The sequence below is a fragment of the Macaca thibetana genome, chromosome 3, assembly GCF_024542745.1.
Source record: "Macaca thibetana thibetana isolate TM-01 chromosome 3, ASM2454274v1, whole genome shotgun sequence".
In the NCBI taxonomy this organism is placed as follows: Eukaryota; Metazoa; Chordata; class Mammalia; order Primates; family Cercopithecidae; genus Macaca; species Macaca thibetana.
Genome location: NC_065580.1, coordinates 149,703,205 through 149,720,488, shown reverse-complemented (window position 1 = coordinate 149,720,488; position 17,284 = coordinate 149,703,205). Strand labels below are relative to the sequence as shown.

At 50.6% G+C, this 17,284-nt stretch overlaps 1 protein-coding gene across 2 annotated transcripts in view; it reads right to left on the bottom strand.

Annotated features, from left to right (window-relative positions):
- Positions 1-17,284, bottom strand: part of SDK1 (sidekick cell adhesion molecule 1) — a 978,941-nt gene that overhangs the window by 28,781 nt on the left and 932,876 nt on the right. For both annotated transcript variants that reach the window (XM_050785652.1, XM_050785653.1), the window contains 2 exons: positions 5,377-5,541; positions 1,153-1,290 (listed from right to left, as the gene is read on the bottom strand). In XM_050785652.1, coding sequence (XP_050641609.1) covers positions 1,153-1,290; positions 5,377-5,541 — 303 coding nt within the window. The remainder of the gene's footprint in view (positions 1-1,152; positions 1,291-5,376; positions 5,542-17,284) is intronic.

Here is a 17,284-nt window from a genome sequence, read left to right as displayed (position 1 = left end):
TATGCCACCTGTTTAACACTTTATACTTTTTTTTAATAAGAGACAGGATCTCAGCAGGGCATGGCAGCTCACACCTGTAATTCCAGTACTTCAGGAGGCTGAGGTGGTTGGATCACCTGAGGTCAGGAGTTCGAGGCCAGCCTGACCACCATGGAGAAACCCCGTCTCTACTAAAAATACAGAATTAGCCAGGCGTGGAGGTGCATGCCTGTAATCTCAGCTATTGGGGAGGCTGAGGCAGGAGAATTGCTTGAACCTGGAAGGAGGAGGTTGCGGTGAGCCGAGATTGGGCCACTGCATTCCAGCCTGGGCAACAAGAGCGAAACTCTGTCTCAAATTAAAAAAAAAAAAAAAAAAAAAAAAAAGAGACAGGATCTTGCTTTGTTGCCCAGGCTGAGTACAGTGGTGTGATCATGGCTTACTGCAACCTGGATCTCCCAGGCCCAGGTGATCCTCAGCCTCAGCCTCCCAAAGTGCTAGGATTACAGGCATAAGCCACCATGCCCAGACACACCTGGCTTTCTAATAGTATTAAAAAATGTGATTAGACCAGGCGTGGTGGCTCACGTCTGTAGTCTCAACACTTTGGGAGGCTGAGGCGAGCGGATCACCTGAGGTCAGGAGTTCGAGACCAGGCCTGGCCAACATGGTGAAACCCTGTCTCTACTACAAATACAAAAATTAGCCAGGCGTGGTGGCGGGTGCCTATAATTCCAGCTCCTCAGGAGGCTGAGGCAGGAGAATCACTTGAATCCTGGAGACGAAGGTTGCTGTGAGCCGAGATTGTGCCACTGCACTCCAACTTGGGTGACAGAGTGAGACTGTCTCAAAAGAAAAAAAAAAAAAAAGCAATTGCATTTGAACAAAGGTAGAGAGTGGGGATCTCTGAGGCTGGATGACTCATACACCCTTATCCAAGACACATAGGTAATCTGAGGGCAGGCAGGGTCAGCATCTGGGTCCCGAGGCGTAGAGCGCTCCCTGGGCTGTGCCTGGCTGCCCCCAGAAAGAAAACCTATTGCGTCTCTCTCAGCACCTACAGGCAAATGAAATGGAAAAGCGGACACTGGCCCGGCAGATCCACGAGAGAACGAACGTTGTGTTTGGCTGAGTAGCATCGTGGGACATGCGAGGAAGGGGCCGGACCTGCACCTGTGCTGCAGTTCTTGTACTTCTTATTCTGCCCGTGCAGGACGAGGGCAAACACCACCAGCAGGATGACGATCAGGCTGGACAGAGCCATCACCAGGAGAAACCACCACTCCTCGTAGAACGGGGCTTCCACTTGAGCTGCGGAAAAGATACGGACACACAGTGATGTGGGGCAGACACTCCAGCTGCAGTCACCTCCCGTGGGCCACGTGGGCGGCGGGGAAGGCTGGGGTGGATAACTCCCGGTTACAGGTGAGAGGAAACCATTGTCCAGCCGGGCCGGTGGACTTTTCCCATGGGACAAGCTCAAGAGGCTCCCATGGTCCTCAGCAGGCTTTGGGAATTCAGCAGCCCCCATCTGCCACCTTTTCTGTGGAATCAGGCTCAGGGCTCCTCTGTCCTCCAAGCCGCCCCTGCCCTGGAGACTTCAGTATCTTTGCCCTTGCCCCGACCGTGCCCACTAAAACTGCCCTTCCTACTTGCTCTCTCCTATTTTCATCCGTTTAAAAACACTGCCTGATCCGGTGCTATGTAGCGAGATCCCATCTCTAAAAACACAAACAAACAAAAGACAAAACAAACAAACAAACAAACAAACAAAAACCAGCCAGGCACAGAGGCATGTGCCTGAAGTCCCAGCACTGTGGAAGGCTGAGGTGGGAGGATTGCTTAAGCCCAAGAGTTCAAGACCAGCCTGGGCAACATAGCAAGACTCCTTTCTCTACAAAACATTAAAAATATTAGCTAGGTGTGGTGGCACACCTGTGGTCCCAGCTACTCAGGAGGCTGAGATGGGAGGATTGCTTGAGCCCAGGAGGTAGAGGCTGTAGTGAGCCACGATCACACCACTGCACTCCAGCCTGGGTGACAGAACAAGACCCTGCCTCCACAAAACAAGCAAGCCAGCAAACGAAAACGTTGTCTGGGTTAAAGTGAGGATAGAACAAAGCGCCCGGACGTCCTTCTCTCTCCTGGTGCTGGGACATCCCAGAAGACGGCTCCAGGTCCCCTGCCTTCTCCATCACCACCTCCTGCCTGCACACGACACTCACATTCCACCTGTTATACCTCCTCCTGTCTTGCTCAGATTCATCCTTTACATCACCTGAGAGAGATCTTCCTCAGAGAGAAATCAGTTGCCCCCCTGTTAAAATCCTCAGTGGTTCCCATCAGCCGCGGGGTGAACCCTGAGCCCACAAAGCACCCCAGGACCTGCCCCTGCCGACTGCATGTGTGCAGAAGCCCCCACTGGAAACACGCACTGTGTGTATTTCTCTACCTGTTGGCCCCTTCGCAGACCACAAACCCCTAAAGCCTGGGGCTGTGTTTTATTTATTTTCTGCCTCTAGCAAAACCGAGCTGAATGACTGGACCTCTCTTTAGATGTGTTTCTGAGAAATGAATGGAAAAAAATGCATTTAAAGGCAGCTTTGAAGGATGCTCTTCTTCCTTCTGTCTCATTCTGCTCGCTAAGAACAGAAAAGCGGGCAATTGTATCTTGATGGGTGCTGGGTGGTCCCGGCGTCCCATTCAGGGCCTTCTATGGGCCGGGAAGGGGAGTGGGTTCTGTGGCACTGGAAGGCCCTCAGAACACAAAGCCTCTTACAGGCAAAGCCCAAGTGTTGGCCCCCAGCAGCCAGAACCCTTCCAAACACAGCCAGCCGAAGCTTCTATCCTATATCTCACGAATAGGGGATGTGTGCACACCAGGAAGAAAAGCAGGGAATCGGCTTTGGTTAAGGCAGGTTCACAGGGCTCCTTAGGAGGTGATGGTGCTTTAAATCCAAAAGACAGAAGTGGGTTTGCGGGCTGTGCATTCAGTACTCCAACAGCAAGTCTGACAGATGCCACACTGACACCACCGGCCAAGTGGCCCGGAGTGGGCCTGGCCCTAGCACCTGGCAGGAAAGAAAGGCCGGGCTGCTCTGGACGACTCTCACATGGGGCAGGACGTCCCAGCTGCCGGGCCTGGCCTGGTCCTGATGCCAGCAGGTGATGGTTGCTGGCTTCCCTGAAGGATGCGATGAGCTCAGTGCGGTCCAGCTCACAGCAAGGCCAGCTCTGCGTGCGATGGAGTGTCAGAGACGCCTGAGCCACAGGCCCCGGGAAGTGGGGTCAGAGTGCATGCTCTGCATGAGGAACCGGCATGTAGAACTGCTCTGTATCCATTTCCACAGGTAAAGCTCATGCAGCAAATCTTGGATCCCTGAATTGGGATGAGGGGTGCTGGGGGTTCTTCATTCTCTCTACTTTGGGGTACATTTAAAATATTCATAATGAAAATTAGGGAAATGAGAAATCTGTGCTTTTTCTAAATCTTACTCATTAAAAAATTAAGTGATCAGCCAGGCACCGTGACTCACTCCTGTAATCCCAGCACTTTGGGAGGCCAAGGCAGGCGGATCACTTGAGATCAGGAGCTCGAGACCAGCCTGTCCAACAGGGTGAAACCCCATCTCTACTAAAAATACAAAAATTAACTGGGCGTGGTGGCACATGCTTGTAATCCCAGCTGCTTGGGAGCTGAGGCAGGAGAATCACTTGAACCCGGGAGGCGGAGGTTGCAGTGAGCCAAGATCGTGTCATTGCACTCCATCCTGGGAGACAGAGCGAGACTCCATCTCAAAAAAAAAAAAAAAAAATCAGGGGGTTCTCTGGGTCCCTTTCTCACAGCCCCTCTCACAGAGTGATCCCGGAATTCAAGCATGTTCCCAGGCCAGCGTACCAGGCTTAGGGCCCACGCTCACCCACAGGCGAGCACAGGGTCCTTCCTCCAAACCCATAGCACACAAAGGACGAAGGCTAAGTTCAGTTTCAACAAGTGCGGTCAGTAGCTCAAGCAGCTCTAACGCAGAGGAGAGGAACAGCTTCTTCCTGATCCCAGGAGGAGGACCAATGGAGGTCCTCCAATGGAGGACCCTGCCGGGGCTTCTGGCTGAGGCTCTGCTGCCCCGACCCCGAGGCCTCCCTGCCCTTCGTGCTGCTGAGAGCCCCTCTCCTCAAATGCAGCCCAGCCCTCTCTGAACCCCCAGTGCCCTGGCTCGCAGCCGGTCTGCACAACGGAATCACCGTGTGGTGAAGAAAGTCATGCCTGGAGCCACGGAAGTCACTGTCTGGGGTGAGGGGACAGCGAGGGTGTGTGTTTAACTTTCTCAAGCAACCCTAAGGCACAGCCAGTGTTCAGTCCCTAGGCACATGGGGGGTCAGGGAGGCATGACCACGGACCAGCTTTGCTGCCCCTCCCTCTCCAGCTCCCCCACCCACGGCTCTTCAATGACCAGGACTTTTTCTCCACCACCTTCTGCCTCCTGCAGGTGTCCCTTCCCCTGTGGCAGGCTTCGGGCACCTTCCTGATTCCCAGGCAAGGTCACGGCCCCCGCCCTGTGGGTCATAACCCCTGCCATGACTGCTGACTGCAGACACATCTGTCATCTAACACGGCTGCCCTGGGGGAGGAAGCCCTGCCCTGGCCTTCTCTGCCACTCCCCCGAGAGCAGACCTGGTCCTGGACCCAGGGTGGCCTCTGGAGCCTGCAGCACCTCACAGTGACGAGCACGCAAAGAAACGCCCAGCCCGGGAGCGGCAGTACCTCCACCTGCACGCCATCCTCAGGGACGGCGATACTGCTCGCCTTGTGCCCAGAGCAGCTACTGTCCCCAGCCCCTCCGCTGGCTCTCTGGGAGGCCCCGGGAAGACATGACCTCTTGTTAGGCACTCGTGGGCTCCCCCATGGCTGCCGGGGTGGTTCTTGTCCCTCCAAAATCACATGTGCTCCCCGGCAAGGACGCACCAGCTAATAGAGGGGCTCGGGGCTCTGCTTTCCTTGGGAATGCCTTTGCCGCAGAGGGGACACTGCGTGACTCACGCTCACGCCTCTGACACTTGCATGTGTCTCTGATTTTAAAAACTACGAGGAAACACATTAGGAATTGCTGGAGCACAGCGTGGACACAGAGCCCATAAGGGACCTTGCTGGTGGTGCTGGGGGAGGCTCCGGGGCCTGGGGTCCTGCCAGAGGGCAGCAGGGAGCTGCCCAGGAGGATGAGTGGCACTGGGGAGGTGTTGGAGACTGACACTGCTCTCCCCGCCCGCATATTCTCTGAGCAGAACCTCAACCGAGCTGGAGACACCTAAAGCAGCAAGTTCGTGTCCCCTTCGTCCCCCTCGACTCCATTTCTCCCTCTAGTCCTTCAGAAGAAGACAGACCTCCCTGGGAGGGCCTACCTGACACGGCCGTGGAGGGGCTGCTGGGCTCCCCGTAGCCCACCTCGTTCACAGCCACCACCCGGAACTCGTAAGTCACGCCTTGCCGGAGCTTATCCAGGCTGAGGGTGTAGGATGTGGCACTCCGTGGGATGTCCTTCACAAACATGTCCCATAAGCCTTCATCTGCAAGAGGGATGGGGAGGCGAGGGCAGAGTTAGGAGTTCGAACTCCCAGGTGTGAGCCCCACGCACCTGCCCGGTGGGTCGGCTTGTGGCGACCTGGATGAGGCATCAGAGGCACTGGATGCAGAATGAGTGCTGAATGGGGATGGAGTCTCAGTTTTGCAAGTCAAAGAGTGCTCTGGAGACGAATGGTGTGCTGGTTGCAGAACAGTGTCGGTGTGCTCAATGCTACTGAACTTGAAATGGTCACAGTGGGAAATGTTAGGTTATGTGTATCTCACCACAGTAAAATACATGTATGTATGGAAACCTCACATATAGGAAAACATGAATACACTTGAAATTAAAGCCATTAATAAACTTAAAATTAAAATCAGACATAGAGAGGAAGTTAGAGGCACATGAGTTGGGTTCTGAGGCATCTCTCCAGCCACAGAGCAAAAGAAATGTGATCAGTGAGATCTGTCATAAAAAACCATGGCGAGCTGGGCATGGTGGCTCATGCCTGTAATCCCAGTACTTTGAGAGGCTGAGGTTACAGGACTGCTTGAGCCCAGAGCTCGAGACCAGCCTGGGCAACACAGGGAGACATCATATATACACACAATTTTAAAAATTAGCCAGGCATGGTGGCAGGCACCTGTGGTCCCAGCTACTCAAGAGGCTGAAGCAGGAGGATGGCTTGAGCCTGGGAGGTTGAGGTTGCAGTGAGCTGAGATTGTGCCATTGCACTCCAGCCTGGGCAACACAGTGAGACCCTATCTCAAAAAACAAACAAAAAAAGAACTTTGCAATTGTTATGACTTCACATTACAACATAAAAAGAAAAAAGGAAAAAAAGAAATAAAAAACTTATGACACTATAACATCAGGGCAGAAAGGGCTGATGGAGCCTGGAGCTAGACAGCCTCTTTGCCAAGCCTGGCCCCAGCAATTCAATTAGCTGTGTGACTTTAGACAAAGAACGGAACCTCTCTGACCCTTGCCTGTAGAATGGTGATAACAAAGGCATCTTCGTCATAGATTTGCTTCAAGGATTAAATAAGTTAATATTTATAAAGTGCTCAGGACAGTGCCTCACACATAGTAAGTGCTGCACGTGTGTTTGTGAAATAAAATATAAATTTAATTCTAAGGAGGTTGTTTGGTAAAAAAGTAGGCTCAGAGGTCAAAATGTTCATTTGAAGTAGCAATCCTTCATGAACTGTATTTGTTTTTCTAGGCTCAGGTATGAGACCTTTTACAAAGCAGGAAATCTGGTGAGGGAAAACCCATTTGGATATGTGTGTACCCGTGCTGACTGCCTTATGGGCACTGAGACTGCTCCGGAAACCAACCTTATCACCCACCTGCAATCACCAGGTACGCTCAGATGGATTAGCCCAACAGTAAACAGGCAGAAAATTGCTATTGTATCAGTCTGTATTTGCAGAGGATTTAGAATTTGCACCAAGTCCTTACAGTCACAGGTTAACGAGGAGTAGACACGAATGAGATCTGAAAGGTACAAATCTCTGCACTGGCAGAAAAGTAGTGTAACACTGATCTTCCCTCCCTCCCTCCCTCTCTGCTTGCTTTCTCTCTCACTCTTTCTTTCTTCTTCCTCCCTTCCTCCTTTCCTTTTTTTTTTTTTTTTTTTTTGAGACAGGGCCACACAGGCTGGAGTGCAGTAGTGCAATCACAGCTTACTGCAGCCTCGAACTACTGGACTCAAGCGATCCTCCTGCCTCAGCCTCCTGAATAGCTGGGACTACAGGTGTATGCCACCACGCCTGGCTAAGTTGTTAATTTTTTTTTTTTTTTTTTTTTTTTTTTTTTGTAGTGACAGGGCCTCTGTATGTTGCCCAGGCTGGGCTCGAACTCCCAGACTCTAGCCATCTGCCCGCCTTGGCCTCCCAAAGTGCTGGAATTATAGGCGTGAGCCACTATGCCTGGCCATTATTTCTAAATATTCTCATTTACAGCCATTTCTCACCAAGACGCTCATCACCATTAATAGTGTCAGAATGGCAAGCCAGAGCCTAAGCCTACCTTCTTCCTCCTAGGATGCTGAGGTTCACACACAGATTGCTGGCTGTATGTAGTTTATGCTGGTTGTATGTGGTTTATATTGTCGTACGTGAGTTTGGCTTAAGAATGGTCAGGGAAGGCTTCTGCATTTACTCTGCACAGGCCTCCTCTTGGCCTGGGGAACTGCTGCCCCCTCCTCCCCTGCCTCACTCCCTTATTCATCCACAAATGCTGTCCACTCTTTGGTTAGGCCCTGTGCCATCCATCAGGGAATCAGATGAGACTGCTGTTGACTGCTGTTCTAATGAGCTACCCACAGCCAGTGGACAGGGGATGGTGGAAAATCAAGAGTCCTTTCCTCATCTTTTTGAGGCCAACCTCGACCCCACCCCACGTTCCAGGAAGGGACGGCTGCTTCCACCAATGGGCTTCTAAAGCCCATCTGCACATTTACCTGCCTGTTCACACCATCAGGCTTAGCATCATCCAGCCACCCATCCATCCATGTAACCATTCATCCATTCCATTCTTCTTGCCTTCCGTCCAGCTATCATCTATCCATCCATCCTTCCATCCATCTTTCCATGATCCATCCTCCCATGTAACCATCCATCCATCCATTATCCATCCATTCTTCCTTCCTTCTCTCCATCCACCATCCATCCATCCATCCAGCCACCCAACCATCCATGTAACCATTCACCCATTCCATTCTTCCTTCCTTCCCTCCAGCTATCATCTATCCATCCATCCTTCCATCCATCTTTCCATGATCCATCCATTCACCCATTATGGGTTACACCCATGTAACCATCCATCCACCCATTATCCATCCATTCTTCCTTCCTTCTCTCCACCCATCCATCCATGTAACCATTCATCCCTTCCATTCTTCCTTCCTTCCATCCAGCCACCCATCCATCCACGTAACCATTCATCTATTCCATTCTTCCTGCCTTCCCTCCAGCTATCATCTATCCATCCATCCTTCCATACATCTTTCCATGATCCATCCTCCCATGTAATCATCCATCCACCCATTATCCATCCATTCTTCCTTCCTTCTCTCCATCCACCATCCATCCATCCATCCATCCATCCATCCATCCATCCATTTTTCCTTTCTTCCTTCCATTCATCCATATAACCTACCTTCCTTCCTTCCTTCCCTCCCTCCCTTCTTCCTTTCCCCTGCCCTCCACTCCCCTTCCCTCCCCTCCCCTGCCCTCCCTTCCCTTCCCTCTAGCCATCCATCCATCCATCCATCCTTCCTTCCTTTCATCCATTCATTTATCCACCCACCCATCCATTCATCCACCCACTCACCAATCCACCTATCCATCCATCTATCCATTCATCCATCCATCCACCCACCCACTCATCTACCTACCCATCCATCCACCCACCCTTCCTTCCTTCCTTCTTTCCTTCCTTCCTTCCTTCCATCTATCCATCCACTCACCCACTAGCCACCCACTCAGCCACCTACCCATCCATCTGCCCACCCACCCTTCCTTCCTTCCATCATCCATCCATTTTTCCTTCCATCCATCCTCCCATCCTTCCCACCCCCAACCCCCCCATTCTTCTTTGTATCCCAAGGCCTTTCTCAGGGTCTAGTACAGCAGGCTTTCAATAAATAACAACCACCACTATTTTATTTACTGCTTACTATGAGCAAGTCAGTATTTTAAGGACTTTAAATATTGAATGAATTGTATTTTTCCTCTAAAAAGATAGGCAAATTTATGTTGTAATAGACACTAAAGATCAAATACAGACTCATAAACTGCGTGTTGCTTAAAGCCATTGAAATTAAAGCACTAAGAAAGTGAAGGATTTCTTCAGACCGTTCTGAGAAGGTCTGAACACCTCTGGAGTGGATTCTCTGAATGTCTTTTGCATTAATGTTTCTGTAATGCTTTCCTGCTCCTGAGGAAAAAAAAATGATTCTCCCTTCCTGTACCATCACCTAAAGGCCACATTTTATTTTAAGCGCTCTGTCACAGCTCCACGAATTGTGTACATTTTTCATAATAACATTTTAAAATATTGATACAGAATCTTAACGCAGAACAATTTATTTAGCAATCCATTTACACTCAAAAATGTTGGGGGAGGGGGAATGTCATACCGAGAATTTCCTTCTGAATTAACAGAAGAAAATGCTCCCTTTTTTATTCTGCTTAATTCTGCCTTTCCCAAATTAGCATATATTCCACTAGAGCTATAATTCACCGGGCTACTTATCTTGTACTAATATTTACACCATGATCACGAGTGGGTAAGAAAAAAATCTGGCAGCTGGTAAGGCGTCCACTCTGTTTCTCAACTGTGGATTATTTTTCTCATTTGTATTACGTTGTTAAATATCTCAATAAATCAATGATGGAGAAAAGTATCTCTACAAATTAGGGGGAAAATAACATTACAGAACTATTAGCAAAAATGAGATTTGTGCAACCGATTTTTCCATGCTCTGGACAGTCCCCAGTGCCTGGATTTCCATCTCAATCAACACTCGAGAGGACAGCAGGGCCTCATCCCTTTTAAAGGCAATTCTGGGCACACAGTCAGCCGCTTGTCAATCACCCAGGCTAGGCTCAGCCCTCTAGGATGTCTAGAAGAGCCAGCCTGGTTTCTCTTCCCCACTGAACGAGCTGTGCTGCCATTGCAGGAAAAGCAAGGGCCAGGCACGGTGGCTCACGCTTATAATTCCAGTACTTTGGGAGACTAAGGTAGACAGATCACGAGGTCAGGAGTTCAAGACCAGCCTGACCAACATGGTGAAACCCTGTCTCTACTAAAAATACAAAAATTAGCTGGGCACAGTGGCATGCACCTGCAATGCCAGCTACTCAGGAGGCTGAGGCAGGAGAATCGCTTGATCCCGGGAGGTAGACGTTGCAGTGAGCTGAGATTGCACCACTGCAGTCCAGCCTGGGTAACACAGTAAGACTGTTTCAAAAAAAAAGAAAAAAGAAAAGCAGTGCCCAGCTGGAAGAGAACTGTCGTGACCCCTGAAAAGCCACACCCCCAGATCACTGATCCCCCAAAATGACTGATACAGGCATCGAGCCCCCTGCTGAGGCCCAGGCTTTGAACTTCCTGTGGGGCAATGTCCACCTCTGGGCTGGACCTGCCACTTGATGTCTGTGGAAGGAGGAGGTGCCCTCGAGATGGAGTGACTGCAAATCACACGTGTCTGTTGTGCTTGCTCTTTCCTTCCCGGCTGCCCAAAAGAACACCTTCCTGGACTCTTGTTACTGAAGCACCATTGGATAAATACCACTAAGAAAGTGGGAAGCCACTGACAAAGGGACTTTGCAAAATACTCCTAAAGAAGCCACACTGTCACCACAACCTCCAATCCTGTCCACCTCAGAAGGAAGGCTGAGTGGGAAACAGCAAGAGCCCATTCAGCTCCCCATTGAGGTGGCTTTTCTTTAAAGAATATAAACTATGCATCTTCATTTTTTATGGTGTGATTTGTTCACTTAAACAAGGGAAGTAAGCGGCTAATATCGAAGTCCTTGAAAAAAGAAATCTTTTCCGTATAAATAGGTTCTGCTATCCATCCATGCTTGTCCCCGGCCGACAGAATGAGTCAGCTGTTAGTTTCTGTTGCCAGCATCTCCCCCGCCCAAGCGGTAGGAGGCACATCTGTTCGAAGACAATGTCCTAATACACCCGGCAACATGATCACCTCTTTTCTGAACTGATCCGGAGCCCAGCGCAGCACGTCCAAGGGTCTGCACTCAATTTATCCCTCCGATGCCCAGAACGGAGCTGTGTGCTGCAGGTATTAGGGCCGACGTCATGCCAATACAAAAGTTTGATTTCATGGACAATTAAACAGGGTCTCCATGCTGAATGAAACTGTCATTCACCGCCTGAGATTTCTGGTTCCACGCACTCACACAACCAACCACTTGACTGTCAGCCTGCAGCTCAGAGCAAATGCAAGCCTGTCGGTTGTTTATTTCTTAAATACTGCCATTTCTCTTTGTATAAATGGTCAATCCGGGTTAGAAATTTTACTGAAGGAGGTGGGGCTTAAACACGAGTCTAAATACATCTGATTTTAAAAATAGACAGTTACCTTCCATTGGATCCTCATTCAAGGCAGAAGGCAAAATGCACTGCATGTTAAGATGAGGAAGAAAGACAGCCTGTGTTGCGGGCTGACCCCAGGAAAGAGTGGGAAACCGGTCTGACAAGCTGTCAGAAATGCGCTTATGAGAAAGGCAAGCAGTGCGTGAGGGGACCGTGGCATCGTCAGAGCCACGGCGGCAGCCCCTCTTGCTGAACCTGCTGACTTGGAACATCTGTGGATGTCAAACCTTCAGAGAAATACTGATTTTCTTCCTTATTCACTTGAAAACTCCCTGTTGCCAAAGACTGAAATTGAACAAAATCAATGGGGAGGGAACTGGGAAGCCCTCAGGGGATTACCAGTGGACAGTGGTCCAGGCCTCCAGCTGGGGGGTGTCCCCATCAGGCACGGGACCTGTCCTCCAGCCGCCAGCCCTCATCTCTGGGCTACACACATTATTTGAGGAAAAAAAAAAAAAAAGCAATACAATGTCTGCCTGCATTGGGTACTTTCTAAATATGTATTTCATGGCTGCTTTGGAGAGGAAAATATATTTATAGTTCCTTTAGTGTCATTCCAGTCTATTGTGTAAATATGTAAATTAGACTTCATGATCTAAACAGTAAAATGCCTTAGAATAATCTGTGTAAATAAATCATCTGCATATGCCCAGTGCATAGTTTCCAGTGCCTTCCAGGGAGCTTTGCAACACCGATTTGGAGGAAACTTATGCACAGCCAGAGAAAGGAATGTGTCGGCCAGGCTGTGCTGGCGGAAGCTGATGGCAGTGTCCTTGGGCTCACACTTGCGGAGCGCCCTCTCCAGGAATAAGAGGGGATCTGTGCTTTAGCCTGGTGCTAATTTCATTAGCTGCTGTTCAGTTGTGTCTCCACATGGCCACAGCAACAGGCGCTATGCAGTAGAATGTGTAGGGGTGGAAGGAAGGATGGGGATGGGAGGGCAGGACGCTCCACTGCCATCTGCCCGGGCTGCCCAGGCCTGCTGGCCGCCCTCTCCAAAGCAACAAAGCTGATGAGTGTCTTGTCTCCCAGGGGCAAGGTAGAGACTCAGCTGGATAGACATCAGGCTGAGACGACTACCTGGGCCAGAGGGGCTGCCTGGCACTGAGTGCCCATCTCCCAGATACCCAGCAGTGAGGGCCCTTGTGTGGCCCCTCCCAATACAAAACGGGGCCCCTTCATTGCACCTGGAGCAAACCACACCCCGCCTGGAGAACAGCTTACTAGGGAGCTTCAATGGGAAAATGAGATGACACAGCATTTAATGTTTTGTGTAATGAGGCCTGTAATGGATGATAGCTGACATCCAAAGCCCTCAGGTACCGGCAAGGTGTTTAAATATTGACAATCCATAAAGCGTTTCATTTGCCTGAGCTGCTGCTGGCCTTAGTCATAGAAGGGAGGGGGCGTCTTTCTCAACTTCCCACGAAAGACTACGGGTCTCGCGGCCCGCTTGGGTTCCCTTCATGACCCGAAAGGGGAGATCGTTGGTGACCTGTTTTCGAATGTTGAGCAGCCAAGCAGAAGTAAGTGCAGGATCTTCAGCCCTCGCCGAAAAAGCCGGCATCTTCTTGTTAGGTCTGTTGTCACGTCTTGGTCCCCCGTGGGTCAGTTTCCATGCTCTGGCCCAACCCTGCTGAGCTCAGACTCAGCTGACTTCAGAAGCTTCTCCATGTTCAGGCAAGCCCCTCTGAGGCGTGGGCCCAGCGTGAAGCCCTCCCCGACACGCCAACTGCTTCTTATCCGCACAGCCTGCCAGGCTCCCTGGGCTGCCCCAGTAACCAACGGGCGTCCTGTTCCCTTCGTGATGGCAGGCAGAGCAGCATATGAGAACCTGAGGAGATTGCCGGGCGCGGTGGCTCACGCCTGTAATCCCAGCACTTTGGGAGGCCAAGACAGGTGGATCACGAGGTCAGGAGATCGAGACCATCCTGGCTAACACCTTGAAACCCCGTCTCTACTAAAAATACAAAAAAAAAAAAAAAAATTAGCCAGGCGTGGTGGCGGGCGCCTGCAGTCCCAGCTACCCGGGAGGCTGAGGCAGGAGAATGGCGTGAACCCCGGGGGGCGGAGCTTGCAGTGGGCTGAGATCGCGCCACCGCACTCCAGTCTGGGCGACAGAGCTAAACTCCGTCTCGGGGAAAAAAAAAAAAAAAAAGAGAGAACCTGAGGAGAAGGTCAAGGGCTCCTTAAAATGCCGAGACGTGTTCACAGCGTTAAGAGGCTAAGCCCAGGAACCCATGTCTGGCTGGTGCCGCCCCATCCCACAGGCTGGTCTCCCGCCCCAGAGTGCTCAAAGACACATTGGTGTGCTTGGCCGAGCAGGCTGGGGAAGGATGGACACCGTGGCTTTTTAAATGATTACTTTAAGCTAAACAAATCATTTTGAGATAGGTGAAGAGTCCCAAGTGGTTGTAAGAAACAACGGAGGGCAAGTCTGTGCATCTTTTACCCAATGTCCCCCAGTGGTAACATCCTGCAAAACCGTGTTGCAACCTCACAGCTGGGACACGGGCAGTGATGCCGTCGAGATCCAGAATGCCTCCTTCTGTGGCCCTGTGACAGCCACCCGTCTGCTGGGATCCATAATCTCTAGTCAAGGAGGCAGGCGTTCATGGAGAAGGAAGTTTCGTAGCCAGGCCCTTCTGTGGTTTTCTGGTACAGGTGTCTTTTTTTTTTTTTTTTTTGAGATAGAGTCTAGCTCTGTTGCCCAGGCTGGAGTGCAGTGGCGTGATCTCAGCTCACTGCAACCTCTGCCTTCTGGGTTCAAGCAATTCTCCTGCCTCAGCTTCCTGAGTAGCTGGGACTATAGGTGCGTGCCACCACACCAGGCTAATTTTTTTTCTATTTTTAGTAGAGATGGGGTTTCTCCATGTTGGTCAGGCTGGACTGGAACTCCTGACCTCAAGTGATCTGCCCACCTCGGCTTCCCAAAGTGCTGCGATTACAGACGTCTTAATCTGCTCTCAGCGCCATGGGTCCCTGTGGTGATCTGTTGGCTCAAGGACACTTTCTCAGAATGGTTGTAGATACATAAAGTAAAATTGGAAAGGAAACCAATTCTACTGGTGATATGGTTTGGCTCTGTGTCCCCACCCAAATCTCAAGTTGAATTGTCATCCCCAGTGTTGGGGGAGGGGCCTGGTGGGAGGTGCCTGGATCGCTGGGGTGCGTTTCTCATGAATGGTTTTAGGACCACACCTTTGGTGCTGTTCTCAAAATAGGGAGTGAGTTCTCATGAGACCTGGTTGTTTAAAAGTGTGTGGCACCTCCCTACTCACTCTCTTCCTCTTGCCCCAGCCATGTGGCATGCCAGCTCCCTGTTCACTTTCTGCCATGGTTGGAAGCTTCCTGGGGCCTCCCCAGAGGCAGAGCCACCATGTTTCCTGTACAGCCTGCAGAACCATGAGCCCATTAAACTTTTTTTCTTTATAAATTACTCAGTCTCAGACACTTCTTTATGGCAACGTGAGAACGGAGTCATACAAATGGTAATGCCTACGATCACCTGGAGGCACCTGCAGGATCCTGGGAACCCGTGTTTCCAGGTAATGCTGGAGGCACGGATTATGGGTGGTTTTCTCTGCACTAACTTGTTTGGTGACGTGGTTCCTTGGAAGACACGTGAAGAGCTAGATTTCGGTGACCTGCGGCCACCGTTATCCCAGCGCAACTCAAAAGTCTATGCTTCATGGGCTCATTGGTTGACAAGGTCCAGCAGAGAGTCTACAAATGACTGTGATTTAAACGTAAGGACACGTCCAAATAGCGTCATGAAATATCTGCAATGGCTGGGAGGTCATATGAAAGTATTGCTGGAAGTGTCACAGGTCCTGCTATGAGTTATGTGGTTTCTTAGCTACTATTATGCGTAGAATTATGTCCCTGTCCCCCACTGCAAATTCATATGTTGAAGTCCTAACCCCCAATACCTCCGAATGAGCTTATTTGGAAATAGGGTAGTTGCGGATGTAATTAGTTAGGATGAAGTCCTGCTGGAGTAGGTGGGTTCCCAGTCTAGTGTGACTGGCATCCTCATAAAACATAAAACCGAGACGCAGACACACATACAGGGAGATCACCATGGGAAGATGAAGGCAGAGGTGGATGAAGCACCTGTCGGCCCCGGATCACCCAGGATGGCCCATAACCACCAGAAGCTGGGGGAGAGGTTACAGGAAACAGATCCTCCCTCACAGCCTCAGGAGGAGCCCGCCCTGCTGCCACCTTGACTGTGGGCTTCCAGCCTCCAAAACCATGAGACAACCCATGTCTGTTGTGGAGGCCACCTAGTTTGTGGGACTTTGCTACAGCAGCCCTGGATAATGAATGGGCCTGCATCCATAGTTAAAGGAAATTCCAAATTCCAGTTAGAGATCAGTGAAAAGAAAATGTATATTTTCCCCCATCCAAGCTCACGGATCTCCTGAATTCTATTTGTTACATCTGTCACTGTGTCAGGGCACTGGTTCCCTCCTCCCCCACCAAATTGCTTTTGAAAGATTATTAGTTACAAGTGTCTTCTAGAAACTTCTTTTTGGAGACAGAGTCTTGCTGTATCACCCAGGCTGGAGTGAGGTAGCACCATCTTGGCTCACTGCAAGCTCTACCTCCCGGGTTCACGCCATTCTCCTGCCTCAGCCTCCTGAGTAGCTGGGACTACAGGCACCCGCCACCATGCCTGGCTAATTTTTTTTTTGTATTTTTGGTAGAGACGGGGTTTCACTGTGTTAGCCAGGATGGTCTCGATCTCCTGACCTCATGATCCGCCCGCCTTGGCCTCCCAAAGTACTGGGATTACAGGCAGACGGAGTCTTGCCCTGTCACCCAGACTGGAAAAGTTGATGAAGAAATCAGTGCTTTCCCTGGATATGGGGAGGAAAGTGTCTGAAGTGGTTTCTTAAGTCTGGGCTGCTCCCTGTCACTGGCCCCCTCCCTCTTGGCCGCCACAAAGCCTCAATTTGGCCCCAGACCCCACACATCTCAGCTCCTGTCAATCTCTGAAAGTGTTCTTGAATCAAAGTCATTAGTAAAGGTCCAGCTGGCTGTGCAAGGGGCCATGGGCTTTTACAGGCAGTGACCACTGCTCAACTCACATCCTTCACCAACTCAGGACCCTCTGTTTCCGCAACAGGACAGACACCCTGCTCAAAAGATACTCTCAGGGTCCCCCAGGGCAGCACGTCTGGATTTCCGAGTTCTTGGGTCAAAGAAATGTTCATATTGCCTTTGGCTTTTTCACACGTAGGCAATAAATTTCTCCTTAGAAGTTTCTAGAAGGAGGCCGGGTGTGGTGGCTCAGGCCTGTAATCCCATCACTTTGGGAGGCCGAGGTGGGGAGATCACTTGAGGTCAGGAGTTTGAGACCAGCCTGGCCAACATGGTGAAACCCCCTCTCTACTAAAAATACAAAAATTAGCCGGGCATGATGGTGGGTGCCTGTAATCCCAGCTACTCGGGAGGCTGAGGCAGGAGAATTGCTTGAACCCGGGAGGTGGAGGTTGTAGGGAGCTGAGATTGCGCCATTGCACTCCAGCCTGGGTGACAGAGTGAGACTCCGTCTCAAAAAAATAATAATAAATAATAAAATAAAGAAGTTTCTAGAAGGCACTTGTAAC